The sequence below is a fragment of the Tursiops truncatus genome, chromosome 17, assembly GCF_011762595.2.
Source record: "Tursiops truncatus isolate mTurTru1 chromosome 17, mTurTru1.mat.Y, whole genome shotgun sequence".
Lineage (NCBI taxonomy): Eukaryota > Metazoa > Chordata > Mammalia > Artiodactyla > Delphinidae > Tursiops > Tursiops truncatus.
The window spans coordinates 45,980,943-45,998,924 of NC_047050.1; the positions used below are offsets into that span (position 1 = coordinate 45,980,943).

Genomic DNA, 17,982 nt, shown 5'->3' on the forward strand with positions numbered 1-17,982 from the left:
TATTTGTAATCAGTAAGCTTGAATTTTTTTAAGTATTCATTTTTAATTACAAACTTCAAAACCATCATCTAATTCAAAAGAAAAGGGCAGTTTCTCTTTTTTGTGGAACGAGAGTCTTTGATGCAAAAAGAGCCTGCTATTTCAGAGCCGGCGATATTAATTTTTATAAGAATTTACATAGCATTTTTTAACCAAGAACGTTTTAACCTAAATTATGTAATATGTTTACATTTACAATGACAAGTTTGGCATGAGCAATGTGCAGCTGAACTCAACAGCAGTAAAGATGTGATAAAGCAGCATTTCACTGCTTTTTATGACAGCCACAAATCCTCAACAGAACTTTATGGAATGCCATCTTTCAAAAAAACTCAGTACCTCATTGGGATCCATCACTGCTGGGCTATTCGTGGTACAGAAGGAAGCTTGCCCTACACTCTCCTTGAAAACCTGGATGGAAAACAGCTTGTGATTGCCACCCATCATCAAAATCACAGTTTTAGTGTTTCCTTACTTCTCGGAACTATACCACTGGTGAGAGTTTCCAGTTAATACTGCTGGAAAGTTTTAACGCTGCCAAGGCAGTTAAACACTGGTACTCTCAGGAAATGAAAGATATAATTTTTTAATAACCACAGGAGCCCTGCTGTTACTTTGCTGCATGGAAAGCATAATCTTTAATACCTCACTGCTCACACCGCAGGTCAAAGACTTAAAATTCCAGATGCTAAAGCTTTTTACAGTGGCCACTGGGATTTATCATGTGCAGAAGAGTCACACTTTCATTAACTCACAATAGCAATGAATCAACAAAGAGAAAAGAGAAGAAAGGATTAAAAGGCTAATCCAAAAGTATCAAAAGACATTGGGACGCAGAGCTAAACAGTAATGAAAGTGGCATAGTAAAGTTTGTTGTGAACATAACGGGAGGAGTGGAAACCAAAGAAAGCAGTATGAAAGAAGGGTGATAAAAGAAAAAGAAGGCGGAACTGGAAGTTGTAAACACTAGTTAGAAATGAAAACAAATGAAAAAATGATTGCTAGTTGAATACATTTTAGCAGGCAAATTGGAGGTTTTTATTTTCCATCCCGAGAAGAAAAAAAGGGAAAACCAGGAAAATGTTCTAAGTAGGTTTTCTAATTCTCCACCACAAAAGGAGGGGGTGAGGGTGGGTTAACCTACTTAAGTTTTCATAGAAACATCTTGGAGAAATTTTTTCAGATAAACTATCTTCCAAATGCATACCATAGTTAATTTTCATTTACAGCGGTCCTATTTTAAATAATTCCTACTTATTTGGTTTCACTTATACTGGGGTTTTTAAAAATTAATTAATTAATTTTATTTATTTTTGGCTGCATTGGGTCTTTGTTGCTGTGTGCGGGCTTTCTCTAGTGGCGAGTGGGGCTACTCTTTGTTGCGGTGCATGTGCTTCTCATTGTGGTGGCTTCTCTTGTGGAGCACGGGCTCTAGGTGCGCAGGCTTCAGTAGTTGTGGCACACGGGCTCTGTAGTTGTGGCTCGTGGGCTCTAGAGCGCAGGCTCAGTAGTTGTGGCATACAGGCTTAGTTGCTCCACGGCATGTGGGATCCTCCCGGATCAGGGATTGAACCCGTGTCCCCTGTGTTGGCAGGTGGATTCTTAACCACTGCACCACCAGGGAAGTCCCTATACTGGATTTTAACATACCTAAGTGCAAAGTGTTTATTAAACCCTACGTTTAATACCTATGTTTATAAATACACTATTGCATACTATTACATTTAGGATATGTTGAGAAAAGAGGTATGAAATCAACAGAGATTAAGAAAAACTTTTTCCTAAACTCAAAAGGAAATAAAATATCTTAATATCTTCTCCATTTTATCTTCCACAGTGTGAACCAAAGCAAAACTGTCTAGTTGTGAGTTTATTTCCTTGGGGGCCTATTCTAGGAGCTAATTAGTTTCACGGTCAGGAAATATATGAATCTGAATATATAGACTCCAGACTTTATCTGGGAAAAGTCACCAGCAGAGTACAAGCTCCCTAGTGGTTTCAGTCCTTCTGAATGGCCAGTCCAGTGCCCGCATGAAAACTTTCATAAAACAGGAACCTCCAGAGCCTGTAAACCAAGCTGACCACTGGCAAAACCCCTTGCTGGCATTTTCAGCCTCTTAGCTGCCACCTCTGTTAGTTCAGAGTCCAAGTGAAAAAGAATAACACACTGTGTTTCTAGAGCTGACCTAGTTGGCAGGCTGTGTGCAAATAAAAAGTACAGTAAAACAAAACAGGAGGACTGTGTTTCCCCAACTGAGTCATCACTGCCTCTTTGTCACTGTTCTGAGACTCCAGGTAGGGCTTTCCAGGCTGGCCCTGCAGACACTGAGAGATCCAAAGGTTTTCTTTATGAAAGCAAAATCCAAGAGAGGGGCGTGCAGCACATCCAAAACTGGGGTGTTACCGACCAGGGTTCTCAGTGTCCTTAATCAATAGAAATTGCTAAGAGGCCAGATGAGAAATTCAGGCAAGGCTTTGCTGAGACTCACGCTGCAGTATGAGCGAGGGAAAACCAGTAACAGGTGCCCTTGCTTGCCCCCCGAGGCGGGGTGGGCTGGTCCCTTAATTGGGGGGGTGGGGGAGGACTGGCGGGTCAGGCCAGAGGGGCGGCTTAGGTGGTCTGCCCGCCCCTGGGTGGTGCCGTGTGCAGGGATCCTGCGCAGCCCCTGCTTTGCTCCTGGCACCTCGTGAGTGGAAGCTGGGTTTTGGTCGTTTTGTACCTTACTGTTCATAATTTGCCCCAACTGTGCAGGCATGCAATTATTTTCAGTCCCTTAGAGCAGGGCTCCCCAACCCCCGGGCCGTGGACCGGTACCGGTCTGCAGCCTGTTAGGAACCAGGCCACACAGCAGGAGGTGAGCGGTGAGTGAGCAGAAGCTTCATCCGGGGCTCCCCATCGCTCCCCATCGCTCTCATTACCACCTGAACCATCCCCCACCACTGCCCCCGTGGAAAAATTGTCTTCCACAAAACTGGTCCCTGGTGCCAAAATTGTTGGGGACCCCTGCCTTCTAGTTTCTTTGTATTCCGTGGCTCAAAGAGACATTTCTCCAAGTGCAAGCACTTCAGCAAAGGGTCCCAGGTCTTAGCCTGTCTCAGGGACAGGGTGCCTTGGGGACTTTGGAGGCAGGGCAGAGTCTGGATACCCTGGACGCCCTGAAGAGACCAAAGACAGTATAAGATGATGTCCCTTCCATTCAGCAAGCATAGAGCGTGACGGAAGGGGCTGACTTCACACATGCAAGAGGTAAGAACATCTAAAGAATTAGCATGAAATCTAAAGGCACTGACATGGAAGCCTTCCAAAATATTGCTCAGCACAAAAAAGCAAGTGGCAAAACTATACTTACAGGGTAACAGCACGTATGTGAACAACCCCCAGGCTGCAGAATAATGCTGTATGTTTTCTCTAGTTACATAAGCAGGGACTCTGGAAAATGTGGTAATGTGGGTTATCTCTGTGGAGGGGACCAGCATCACAGGTGATGATCAAAGCAGACTTTAGCCTGATCTGTAATGTTTAAATGTTTATAAGGAAGATCTATTAATATATCACATGGTATAATTAAGAATTAATTTTTTAAGAGAAGATCTACTAAGCACATGTCTAGCTAATGGCGACACAGTGGGTCCACCCACATCTGGCTTCAAGGGTCCTTGCATCACTGATGTGCACACCTACAGGCCAGGGAGGGGCAGCAGCCCACACCAGTGAGATCTGGAAAGGCCACCAGCTCATCCAGTTCAAACTCCCTTTGCTTCCTCCCTCCTGTGCTTCTCTCTGCCCCTGAAACAACCTTTAGGTGGCAATCAGCATATGGGCTTTGAGAATGTCCCTTCCCCAGACTCTACTCCCATCCCCACAAATAAAGCTTAGGCCTGCTGACTTGATCCAGCACTGGGAGACAGAGGACCAGAGGACCAGCCCCACAGAGTGTGATACGGGGGGACACGAGGAAAGGAAGAGAGGCTGCAGTAGGCTGAATTCAGCTGAACAACCACAATGTCAAATCCTTTCTATCCACCACCCCTCCACCCTCCCACCCCGCTACACACAGACCACCACCACCTCAAGTGCTCCAGCAGTAGGTAATTCAACATACAACTTGTTTCTGTGTTCATGAATTTCAGGTTGAGAAGCTGGTCAAAAGTGAATGCTAGAGTCTGGGATCTGAAAGTCAGGGAGAGTCTAAGGCGTTTGTGGCTTTCTGAAGAAGGCAGACCCCTGCTTTTCTCTAGCGACTCCCCCCGTGTAGTCACCCACCCCTTAGAGCCATGCAGTTGGCCCAGGCTCCTGAGTCCTGGGCTGAGCGATTGGGGCCCACGGATCTGAGAAAGAAGTTGGCTATTTATGGCTGGCTCTGTCCTAGCAGCCTGGCTAGGTCCTCTTGGGACCACCTAGTTTTGCTCAACCGTTCCCAGCTGGCTTAGTAGTTCCAGATTTAGGCTGGACTGTGAAGGGAATAAGTTTCTTGTCTGTACCTTCCTGCTGCCTAAACTGCTAAGGGATTAGGTCTTGATTTTAGCAATTGACATGGTCTTTTCCCTCCAGACCAGGTGAGTCAACTTCTCCTCTTAACATGTTTGCCAGGAGCAAAAATAACCTGCTTAACCACCTGACGCTTAAACCAAAGATTCACTAAATGTGCCAATAGGAGTACTATATATATCAGCCAAAGACAAGGCCCAGCTGTGGGCCATGAGAGCCTGCCACTGCTGGGTCTGCCGTTCAGCTCGAGAAACAAGCCAAGAAGAAAAGGTAAGTTATATTTTGGCAAGATTACATACACACTGTAAACCTGAACTCAGGAACTCCCAGTAGCTATTTTGTTTGTATGTTTTGGTTCAGTTTTATGGTTTCTGCAAAACTAGAGGCTGGTGTCCAAGTTGGATTGTGTTCCTCCCAAGAGGCAGGTGCTACCGTCCCTCCTTAGCATTTCCAGGCGGTGGAGGTGAGGTCCCAAAGGCAGCCATTGTCCGGACCCCAGGCTGCAGGCAAACTCCTCCTGGAACAGGACTCCAGATACACCAAGCAGTTAACATTATGTGTCTCATACAAAGAACAGGGGTCCATGACAACAATACAACTTTGTTTTTTAAAATATTTTGCTAAGACACTTATTCCATATCACTTTGGATTTGGAAACAGCATCATTTCCTGGTTGTAAAAGCCTATTCATGAAGGAAAGCAAAGGGTGCTCTTGGCATTCCAGTTTAAAATGGATAACTATTAAATGTAGGGGGGTGTTTGGGGGGTGATAGGAGTGGGTGTAAGCTTGGGAACCTCTAAGAAAACCCCACATCAAGCCTCCATCATGCACACTCAGGCAAATGAGTCTGTTCTGGAAGCTCCAGTTTTCCTTTGGGTGACCCATTCTGAGGTCTAAACTTTGGAGGGTCAGGAGGCAAGGAGCACACGCGAGCCCACGTGGCTCTCACAATAAGCCACATTCTCCGGTAGGTGTTTAATGTTAACAAAAGTAGGATTTTTATCTTCATCTGTCTGACTTCTGTATCAGTCTCTCAGTTGCTTTCAGACGGAGGTATCATTTATTAGAGACCTCCAAAGACAAAAATTTAGCATGCAGTCTTGAAAATGAAGGCGGTAAAACTAAACGAGGAACCGCTCAGACGAGCCATAGAGATTTTGGTAAATCAAATGGAAAAAGACAGGTTTTGCTTTCTTGAAACCCTGTGTTGCTAATCAGGGTTGGCTAGGTCAAAGTAAAGATTGAAAAAATTCACATACTTCAACAAATGGTGCTGGAACAGCTGGATATCCACATGCAAAAAAAAAAAAAAAAAAAGGAACCTAGACATAGAACTTACGCCCTTCACAGAAATGAAAATGGATCATAGACCTAAATGTAAAACACAAAAAAGTCCTAGAAGATAACATAGGAGAAAACCTAGATGACCTTGAGTTTGGAGATGACTTAGATATAACACTAAAGGCATGATCCATGAAAGAAATAACTAATAAGCTGGATTTCATTAAAATTAAAAATTTCTGCCCCATGAAAGACAGTCAAGAGGATTAGAAGACAAGCCACAGACTAAGAGAAAATATTTGCAAAAGATACATCTGATAAAAGACTGTCATCCAAAATATATAAAGAACCCTTAAAACTCAAAAGAACAAACAACCCAATTTACAAAATGGGCAAAAGACCTTAATAGACACATCACCAAAGAAGATACACAGATGGGAAATAATCCATTGGATTCCATCAGGAGCAAAGGGGTCTAGGGATGTGAGTGACTGAACGTGTCCTGGCTCCCCACCTACCCCATGCAGCCAGATAAGTTGTAAAAAGGAAAGAAGCTGGGTGGGGGGTGGAATTCCAGAGACCTGAACTGGTTCCTAATTTTCAGACTGGAAACTTTGAAGGTTTCAGAGAAGCAAATCTCCAAAAGGGCACTGCTTAGGCAGAAAAGAGTTCTAAGTGGCTAAGTGAGGGAACTAGGCAGGGAGAGAGCAGAAGTAGCTACCTGTCACCACGTTCCCCTCGGCTTTCATGCCTCGTGGAAGGGATCTAGAAATGTCCAAGTGCTCCCAGTAATAACAACAAATAATATTAACTCTCCTGGGTGCTAGCAATATAATGAGGAACAAGAGACAAGCCCCTGCTTTCATGGGGCTCATATCCCAGGGGGTGTCAGACTATAAGCAAGTAACTGAATAAACCATCAAGGTAAATTCAGATAGGGATAAGCTTTATACTAGAATATTATTCAATGATATTGATTGATGCATCATTTATAACAGAAACAAGTGTCTACAAATATGCAACTAGTTATATAATTCATTCCATTGAATGGAATACTGTGAAAATATTATAAAGAACAAGGAGGGGGCTTCCCTGGTGGCACAGTGGTTGAGAGTCTGCCTGCCAATGCAGGGGACGCGGGTTCGTGCCCCGGTCCGGGAGGATCCCATATGCCGCGGAGCGGCTAGGCTTGTGAGCCACGGCTGCTGAGCCTGCGCGTCTGGAGCCTGTGCTCCGCAACGGGAGAGGCCACAGCAGTAAGAGGCCGGCGTACCGAAAAAAAAAAAAAAAAAAAATCCCTTAAAAAAAAAAAAAAGAACAAGGAGTAACTCTAAATATTCATAGGAAAAGAAGTCCAGGAAGTAGCACTGGTGAAAAACAAAAGCAGGTTATAGAAAATCTGTTCCAACGTGGGTGTATTTTCCACACCACCAAGCAGTTAATTCAATTCTGACACCGGCTGTCTGGAGACAGAAACAGGTTAAGGCTTCAGTCCCGGAATTCTCCGGCAGACCGGTGGTTAGGACTCCGAGCTTCCACTGCCGGGGGCCCAGGTTCGATCCCTGGTCAGGGAACTAAGATATCCCACAAGCTGCGTGGTGTGGCCGAAAGAAAGAAAGAAAGAAAATTATTGCTCACCAGATAAATATTCCTTTTTTTTTTCAAGTTTGTAAAAGACACAATATACTTACTTCTATATGCATGAAAATTTCCTACATGATGTAAATTTTCATTTATTCCATGTTTAATATTAATGTATAAAATACATAGTTGATTTTACTTCCTACTGTAACTTGGTTTGGAACTTGACTTTGATGCGTGATCTGTGTCTCTGGATAGAGATCTTAGAAATAGTTGACATGTTTTAGTCCTATACTGAATTCTAAGTTAAATATTTCAAGATGGCTTTGATCAGCCAAGCTGGATGGCTGGTATGCAGACATGAGTAAATCACTAAGAAAAACACTTAAAACCCTGACTTTGTATATTCAGCTTGGAGACCGGCATATCTGTTGAATGTATTAACAGTGACTCATAACCACATGAGTTAAATATACGAAGGAATTAAATGTTTAGCTCATAGCTCTGGACGTGCTGAGGTCTAGGATTACTGTAACACCAACAGAAAATTGGAATTGAAATAGATATACTGGACTTGACTCCTAACTTCAAGGCCAAGAGTTTGCTAATAATGTGTCCTGCTGGGTTGAGACGGTAGGGGAACCTCCCTGTCTCCCTCTGCCTTCTGTTTTCCAGGACTTTGTCAGGCAGGAGGGGAAAAATTCCATTGCAGCAGCCCATGGTATAACTTGGATTCTTGCCCAAAAATCTCAGAACAAAATGAGCCCTGGTGACAAGTTATAAGGAGAGGGAAATCTGTACTTTCTCACCTTCTTAGGGAATCCTCAGGAGTTCCCTGGGGCTTGCATCTGGTCCCCCTCCACCGGTGGAAGCAGCTCGCTGGCACAGTGTCGTCTGCTCTCAGCACATTCCTGGCCTTGGGGGTCATCCCTCTGTAGTGGGAACACCCCAGAGCTCTAGCCCCTGGGGCCAAATCCTGCTCTCTGGAAAGGAGCTGATGCACTCACTCACTCATCCTAAACTGTAAATGCTGATGGGGTATAATCTCTGATAAATGGATAAACAAACCATGGAATTTTGCTCAGTGATAAGAAGAAACAAACTACTGATTTTGTAATAATAGATGGATCTCAAAAATATTATGCTGAGCAAAGGCAACCAGAGCCATGAGTACACAAAGGGTACATAGTCTGAAGGGGGTGAGTATGAGGCTAGGCCTGCTGAGGGGTCAAGTGTTGTACTACAGGCATTTCTAGCATCTCCCCGTAGAATGTGCGGGGATATGTCCTCTACTCGGGCTTCATCCAAAGTTCTGAGGAAAAGGGAACAGTCATCTTTAGCATCCTGTTATACATACCTGTGTCCTCAACCAGAGCTGTTGGTTACCAACTCAACATTCATTCCCCCATCTGTTTTCATTACCAACTACCCCAGTTGACTCACGTAGCAATTCTAGTCTACGTGGGGAGTCTTCTTGATTTGCTGAAGTCTATTGTGGTTATCACCTTTCCCTAGTTAAGGATTATTTTAGGGTTGAGTTTGTGACCCCCTTCTGGCCAATGAGATGTAAAAGGGCTGGGGGCTGCTGGGAAAGTTTCTCTTCCTCCTAAAAAGGAGACATCATGAGAGATGGTCCTTTTCTTCCTCTCAACATTGTTGCATGCAGCAGGGACACTTGGACTGACTCTCCCCCCGGGGTGGGTGATGACGTGAGGACAAAGCCAAAACCCTAAGAGTGGCAGAACAGAAAAATGGAAAAAATCCGAATCCTTGATCATGTGTTGTCACATGGAACAGCCTTCCCTCTGAACTTCATGTTAATAGAGAAAAGAAATTTCCTTATTGTTTACGCCACACAATTCTCTGTTACCTGCTGCTGAAAGCATCTTAACTGATATAAGAATCAGCTCCTTGGGGGTGATACAGAACCCCCAACACAAAGTGTCTATCACAAAAATGATGCTCAATGAATGTTTATTGAAATATTATAAGAATGTGTATATCAGACCTCTGATGATCTCAACTAGAGTTACATCATTCCACCCAATACGACTGAATTTGAGCTTGTTTATACTGCAAAATGAGTTGCAAAGTAAGAGGACATGGTAGGGTTTGTGCAGAGTGGGCACATCTGGGGATCACTGATGGTCAGGAGTCAGCAGGGAAGACAGCAGTAACCAGCTGGCTGAGGAAATGTGGTTTATGCCTTCAGGGACTTCAACCTTCAGTGTGAAATGCTTGAAGATTCTGCTATAAACATGGGGGAATGATGGTAGAACAGAATAATAACTGGTAAGCTGAAAGCTTTTCCCAATCTGAGGCCTGGTGAGAAAAAATGAAACAGATACAGAACCTTTAGATGACAGGTTTAAAGCTTTTGGCTATGCCCTGAGTTCCTGTACTGTTTTGTACATACTTAGAGAAATGCCACTCCATACAGATCTGCTTTGCACATTCAAAGTGATTTCTGCAAAGGGGGAAATGGCAATTCTAGGAAGACTTTGTTCAAAAAATGACCCAGAGCCATAAATTCATGGAGACCTTATTCAACACGATACTACTCTACACAATCATACCCAATTAAAAAAAAAAAAAAAAACAACAGACTTTTTTTAGAGCAGTTTTAAGTTCACGGCAAAGTTGAACAGAAGGTATAGAGGTTTCCCATATACCGCCTGCCCAACGCAGGCATAGGCTTTCCCATTATCACCATCACTCACCAGATTGGTACATCTGTTACAATAGAAGAACCTACATGGGCACACCATTGTCGCCCAAAATCCACACCTCATATTAGGGTTCACTCCTGGTGTTGTATATTCTATGGGTTTTGACAAATAAATAATGTCGTGTGTCCATCATTATACTATCATACAGAATAATTTCACTGCCCACCAGATCCTCTGTGCCCTGCCTATTCATCCTTCCCTCCTCCTCTGACCCTGCCACTCCTGGAAACCACTGATCTTTTTACTGTTTCCATAGTTTTGCCTTTTCTAGAATGTCATTTACTTGGAGTCACGTACTGAAGAGCATTTTGGCTGCTTCTAAGGTTTGGAAATTATGAATAAAGCTGCTATAAATATCTATGTGCAGGTTTTTGTGTGGACGTAAGTTTTCAACTCATTTAAACTCATGTAAACACAAAAGAGCATAATTGCTGGCTCATGTGGTAAGAATATGTTTAGTTTTGTAAGAAACAACCACATTGTCTTCCAAAGTGACTGTACTGTTTTGCATTCCCATCAGCAATGAATGAGAGTTCCTGTTGCTCCACGTTCGGTGTTGTCAGTGTTCTGGATTTTGACCATTCTAATAGGTATGTAGTGGTACCTTACTGTTGTTTTAATTTGCAATTCTCTGATGACGTATGATGTGAATATCTCTTCATACACTCATTTGTTATCTATAAATCTTCTTTGCTGAGGTATCTGCTCAGGTCTTTTGCCCATTTTTTGATAGGGGTATTTGTTTTCTCATTGTTGAGCCGAATTTTTAACTTTATTTTGTTGACAGATTTCAGAAGAGATTGATCCTCATCCCATCTGTTTTGGCTACTCTGGAATCATAGGAAGGCAAGGCTAGAATTTCAGTTCAATATAATGCACATTATTTAACATCTATTATGTGTCCCCACACATTGCTTTAAGTATTGTCAAAGATACAAAGACATGTCAGATACAATCCTTGCCATTTTGGAAATCTTTGGGGGAACCAAAAATATGGCTATAAAAAAATTAGACAGCACTGAAGGACATAAAAGGTTAATTGCCATATGTGTGTTATCCTCTCTAAGTACTTACCATGAAAGTTTTTGATCTAATTAAAACTCAAAGTTTCTATCTACATACATTTAAAAGATATTTTATGAAAGGTGATGATCAATTAGGCAGGTGTTTTACTGAGAACTATTAACTTATAAACTTATAAACTGCATATACATATCATTTTTACTGATGCACTGAACTACAGCAAGCAGAGCAGAAGAAGGAATGGAGCAATCATCTTATACCTCTTTCAAATAGATAAATTGGTGGAGAACTCTGTAAATGGAGAAAACATCACAAGGACTCATACTTTCTTCTTTGGCGTGGAAATAACGACCGCATCAGTGGAAAAAAAGACTGGTGTGGAAACAACCAACTAGTGAGCTAAAGTACAATAGTGATTATTATAATAGAGGCATGATAGCAATCATTAATAGTAATTTGGAAACCAGTGTCTAATAACTGAGTTTCTACCAATGGACCGATCCTTCAGGAACGTGGAGACTGTAATGAGCCTAGGAAAGAACATGAGCATCAGGGGAGAACCTAAGTTTCACCTGAGACATTATCAAGAGACAGTAAAATGCCCATGGAAGAATGACTGACCAGAAAACCTTCGCTCGTCAGTGGCATTTCCCAGGCTTACACAGGCTCTTTGGAAAGTGGGGCCCCCCAGATGATCACCCCAGAAGGAAAAGGCACATTCCTTTGCGATTAGAATTACTGTGGAGGGGGGAAGCAAACATTACAGACAAGACACTGAGTAAGCAGAAAAATGTGTGCAAGCTTCTTGGACTTAGCATAAGACACTCATAAAAATGGATCTTCTCAGGAACATTCCATTGCAACCACACTGAGATGGTGCTATTCCCCTAAAATTAGAGCTCGTTCTCTGATTGGCCTTTGTATACTAGGAAAGTACCAGTACAAGAAGAGAGTAGGTATCATGGGTTAATATCTATGAATGGAACTTGGTGATACATCCTCTGAACTTAAGGGTTTACTTCCTCTGGTGCTTTGCCCTAACTAAGCCTGTCACCCAGGAATCTCCCATTTCCAAAAGATATCCAGAACTGAAATGACTGATGGTTGGTTGGATAAATAAACCAAGGACTTTCCTGAGGTTGACAGGAAGGGGGAAATGGCAAGATTGTCACTTTGAGGGTTTCAGTTTATCTTATCTTGTGGCAGATACACTCAGGTGCCTACCCAATAGTCAACCAGCTATGCCTGCCACTCACCCTTCTTTCTTTTGCTAATAGAACCCAAATGTTGTTCATTGTCCTCCAAGAAGCCATGCTCTGCAGGGGAGGCACAGTCTCTTTTTAGCCCCACAGAGTTAATTTCTCTTGCCAAAGAGATTTGTTTTAGGCAACAAGCATGTGAGACAATCCCGGCCAGTGAGACTGGAAGGAAGTCTACAGGGAGGACTCAGGAAAGAATGCTCTTACCCTTGAAAGGGAACACACAACAGGGTCATTTCATGTTTCTGCCTCTGGAAGAATGCTAGTCTATATTTAGTTATTCAATTAATAAATCTGTATTGCCCAGCATGTGTCCTGAAATCCAAAGTCTATCTGTCCTTGAACTGGAAAGGAATAGCTTTTAAAATGTAGGTGAGTTTCAAAACCGCAGTCTAATAAAGTCCTATACTTTAAAAATAGAATGGAAAGGTAAAGCAAATAGCAGACCAGAAGAGGTAAGGGCTGGCTCTCTAGCTAGACAGTTCTGAAAGCCTAATTTGGTGGAGAGGTTGGGGGGTAGGGGGATGCTTTGTCCACATGCCTATTTCCGGAATGTAGTCTTGGTCTTCCAGAATCAACTGAAATTGCCCTATGTGAACCATCCCCAAAGAGGAGGCCTCACAGAGGTACCACTGCACGTACTTTTTTTTTTTTTTTTTTTTTACCACTACGAGGCTTGTGGGATCTTAGTTCCTGACCAGCGATTGAACCCGGGCCCTCACCAGTGAAAGCTGGGAGTCCCATCCACTGGACCACCAGGGAATTCCCCCACTGCACGTTCTGACAGCACCTCTGTTCCTGCCTACCCACAGCCAGGACACGGGGATGTCTGTTGCAACGCAAGCAACATCCTCAATGATCACTTCCACTCTTCGCACTTCCTGGAACGTAGCAATGACTCTCAGAGAAGTTTACACCACCCTATTAGTGCAATAGACCAAGGCTCTTCTCTCCCTTTTGTGACAGCCCTTCAGATTTTTTCATCTTGTCTCCTCTTAAGCCACCATGCTCAGATTTTTTCAACTGTTGCTTCTTTGAGATGGTTTCTAAACCCCCTTACACTCATGCTCATTCTACTTAGAAACATTCCTGTGCTGTATTTGCCCATGTTCCTCTTAAACCTGTTGCCTAGAAGAGAATACAGTACTCCAGCAAGTTCTTCGCCATGCAAGACAGTGTATGTCTGTCAATGGATTTGTTTCTTATAGTGGTTATAATGCCACTGAGATTACCTTTGTTTATAGTAGCTACATCATCCTGGCCTTGATAATTGTGAAATATGGAGCCATAAAATTATAATCAGAGCAGAAATTCAGGACTTTGCCTTTGTCTACGTGCATGAATATGGGCTGGGGAGGCAAGGGGACTGGGAGGTAGCCCAAGAATCTGACATTCCAAACACAACCTTGACATGTCATCAGACACTTAATAAAGGATTACCAAGAAGCTGAAGCTCCTGGAGACATACCAAGCAGATGCTGAGGATGTGACCCTGCTCTCAGAAGAATTCTACCTAAACGGAAGTGGTAGCAAGGACTAGGACACGAGTACAAACTTCCTGTGATGCTCGAGGGAGCGATCACTTAAAAATTAAGGTCTGTGCCAAAGACTCCAGTTACCTAATGAAGAGATTTCACAATGAAACCCTGAGGAGGTCAAGCTCCAGGGTATTTCTTATCACCCCTGGCATGGGAGTCACACACAACTAGTGGCAGCATCTAATCGGTGAATTTAAGATCCAAAGGAAATTTGTATATGGATGGGGTGAGTAGACTTTTATATCTGTTTAATGAATAAGTGAGACATTTTATGCTCTCTCATTATTCAGTGTCAGATGACTTTCCTCTGTATAACAATTCTTTGGGTTTTCACTTAGCCAGTGGCTAATTCCGCCCTGCTCCCCTCACCCCCAGATCTATCCTCCCTGATCTTTTTCTCAGAGACTGCTGCAAAGCTGATCTTTCCCATCTGGCTTTAGTGCAGACAACTTGAGCTATCTCTTCCAGCTTTGGGTCACCTATAAATTTCAAACATGCTTGCCACAGAATCCATAAATAAATGGGGGGGGCAGTGTCCATAAAAATAGGAATCATTAATCTAGCCAAGAGTTAGAAGGGAAAGTGGTAAGAGGATGTTTCTGATAACACTGATAATTCTGTAATTCTGATGATTCTGATAATACTGCCAAAGTATTATTAATGTTGCCAAAGGGTTATTTTCAAATCATGGTAAGGAACATGGGAAGGGAGTTTGCCTAGACTTAAATTCTACACAGTGGGTAGCAAGTCCTATGACCACTAACTTTTATGCCATAATTGACAATGAATTATTCATTAACTTTTTAAAAAATTAATTAATTAATTAATTTTTGGCTGCGTTGGGTCTGTTGCTGCACACCGGCTTTCTGTAGTTGCGGCGAACGGGGGCTACTCTGTGTTGTGGTGCGCGGGCTTCTCATTGTGGTGGCTTCTCTTGTTGCAGAGCACTGGCTCTAGAGCGCAGGCTCAGTAGTTGTGGCGCACGAGATTAGTTGCTCTGCGGCATGTAGGATCTTCCCGGACCAGGGTTTGAACCCGTGTCCCCTGCATTGGCAGGCGGATTCTTAACCATTGCACCACCACGGAAGTACCCTATTCCATTAACTTTTGTTTTTTCTTTGGACATTTACCCATTTCGTGTTTTGTATCCAAACCTCTTGATCTCTTTCTCTCACCTGTCACCAGTCAATTCCCATTTTGTCACTGTTTAGCATCCTCTATTGGACAGATTTGAGAGTTGTAAAACTGCATTCAGCTTGCTTTGTCATTTGATAAAAACTCTGATAGGTGAGGGAGGAGATTAATATTACTGGCTTATTTCAATTTCCATTGCAATGGTCTGACTTTATATCAACAAAGCAATCATATCAGGGGAGCTGGAGAAAAAAGTAACCAGAATCCACGTTTTAGCTGATGGGGTTGGATATCTGTGGATGGAGACAGGAGACCTGGATGTATCTTGTAAACCTAAATGTTTTAAGATGTAATTCCAAATATCCTGCTTACTTTGGCTTTCTTTTGTCATAAAACAGACAGTGTTTTGTGCCTGGAAAGAGACACAGGCTGCAAAGACTCATCTGAACTGTCCAGAAACGTCTTTAATCTTGACCATTTTCAAACACAGATGTCCACGGTGAAGAATTTTCTAAGGAATTCTTACAATGCAGAGTCTGTTCAGAGGATGCTGATTTCAAAACCTCTGTACACAGGGCATAATGAAGAGGGAAAGAAAGTACACAGCTTTGGGTAACTTAAGAAAAAGGAAGAAGATTTGACAGGAAATGCAAGACTACCCAAGTAGAAAGCATGTAGCATGCTGTGACTCAGAATAAAGGAAATGTAACTCGAAGTGTAACTCTTCTGGTCTAACACAGACCAGGGCTTGCCCTCAAGCACTACAAAGGATGCCAGCTTCCAGCTGTATACATATGCACAAATAAAACAGGATGCATGTAGAATGTACTTGCCACGATCGTGGGCAAGGGACTCTTACTCATCTTTCATCAATGATTTCGGTTCTATAATTTTCCATGAAATTTTATTCTTTTAGGACTATAAAAATTCCAGTCACTCGTGAGCTGGTAAGGGAAATGTATATTTAATGTCTGTCGGTGCAGGATGTGGGTAGATTAACCATTTAATACCGATTTGAACAGTCTGGTAATCTAGGGATTCAGGAATGTAAGTGAAGCCACTACCCTGTTGGATTTTATTGCTGACTGTGTGAACTCGAGCCAGTGGAGGGAGGAATTCAGTCCCCCGTTTCAGGACTTATCAGTGCTGTGTGCCCTCAGTACCGTTCTTTGTGCTTCTCCTGCCCTGCTCTGTATCCCAGGAGGCTGACCTCTGCAGGCTGTTTCCAAGCTTCTGTCTGTTTCCCAGGCTCTTATCATTAATATCACTACTTTTCCTTTCTTCTCCCTCCCTCCCTTCCTTTCTCTTCCTCTAGCTGGGTTTGGTCCATCAGAAATTGGAGGGTGGCAAAAGGGGAGAAGCCAGAGTACTGATCATCTTCCCTCTCTAGTAGTGGCTTCATCTCTTCCTTGGCTCCAGCTTCCAATGGACAGGCCCAGTATGATCCCAGCTTTGACTGGTCACCTATGTCTCTCCAGCTTAGGAGTGGTAGCAGCTTATAGCTATGACCAGTCTGGGGTTGCTTCACTGTCCCCTGCTGAGCTTCTAGCCTTTGTGGTCAACTTCCTACATTAAATTCCTTCTGTTTTAAATACCCGGAGTGGTTTCTGTGTCCTAACTGGATCCTGAATGATACAATTGTTTTGTAGGTTGTCATCTATTAAATCAAGGCTTCCTTTAATTTTATACAGAATCCCCTACTTTTATAATAAAAATAATAATAGCTAATGTATATTGAGCACTTTATAAGTACCAGGTAAAAGTACTGAGTAAGTAACTCAGCAGAGGATAACTACAGCTTTCGCCTCCAGCTTCTCTTGGCAGCAGCCATGTTATACTCCCTCGGAGGTACCAGCACCAGCTGCCCATGACCTCCTTGGTGGTCCAAATACTATGCACTTGGCGCTCCAGCCAGAAGTCTAAGGACCAACTAGGCACCCTAGAGTCGGGGTTGGGACTTCCTCCAAGCTCTACCTTCTAGGACCTCCCCCAGAGACTCTTCTCTTTTGGATTCCAGCTCTAGGTGTGGCAGCTGCTTCCTTCAGTAACTGTCTGATTTACCTCAGCATCCTGGCTTTCCAACATCTGGAAATACAATACAATATCCTGTATTCAATCTCCTCTGGTTGAAATATCTAGCATGGTTTATGTTACTCTGACTAGACCTTGACCAATACAAAAGTCCTTCCACCTTAATTCTAGTAAGTGTCCCACTGATTCTAAACAATTGGCACTTTCAGCCCATTTATTTCTATATGTATCTCAACTATACGAAGTTTAAGAGTTCTTATCATTACTATCACTACTTTTTTAGATAATACGAAAAAATTATCAAATAATTGCCCAGATACTGTTTACAAAGATAGAAATGCTGCTGAAGTGAAATTTTGGACTGACAGGCGGTGATTATGTGATACTTTGAAATGTTTATCATCAACTGATGCATCAAAGATACACCTGGGGGCTTCCCTGGTGGCGCAGTGGTTGAGAATCTGCCTGCCAATGCAGGGGACACGGGTTCGAGCCCTGGTCTGGGATGATCCCACATGCCGCGGAGCAGCTGGGGCCGTGCGCCACAACTATTGAGCCTGCACTCTAGAGCCCGCGAGCCACAACTACTGAAGCCTGTGCGCCTAAAGCCCGTGCTCTGCAACAAGAGAAGCCACCACAATGAGAAGCCAGCGCACCGCAGCAAAGAGTAGCCCCCGCTCGCCACAACTAGAGAAAGCCCACATGCAGCAACAAAAACCCAATGCAGCCAAAAATGAAATTAAATTAAAAAGTTACTAACTGTATGAAAAAACATCTATTAAAAAAGGCGTTTTTATGACATAAGAAATGCATTAATAGTTCACTAGTGGGACTTCCCTGGTGGTCCAGTGGTTAAGACTCTGTGTTTCCACTGCAG

The 17,982-nt window shown here is 43.1% G+C and overlaps 1 protein-coding gene across 2 annotated transcripts in view; it reads left to right on the top strand.

The window, feature by feature from the left end:
- The window catches only part of FZD6 (frizzled class receptor 6), a 57,325-nt gene extending 40,535 nt beyond the window's left edge, over positions 1 to 16,790 (top strand). The window contains exons 7-8 of one of the 2 annotated variants that reach the window (XR_012327300.1): positions 10,641 to 10,710; positions 15,473 to 16,790. Coding sequence is in view for 1 of the 2 variants with exons in the window: in XM_073794653.1 (XP_073650754.1) it covers positions 10,641 to 10,650 (10 nt within the window). In the remaining variant the exon portion in view is untranslated. Of the gene's footprint in view, positions 1 to 10,640; positions 10,822 to 15,472 lie in introns of those variants that run through there. The other variant, XM_073794653.1, reaches the window with a different exon arrangement.
- The last annotated feature ends 1,192 nt before the right edge of the window (positions 16,791 to 17,982 follow it).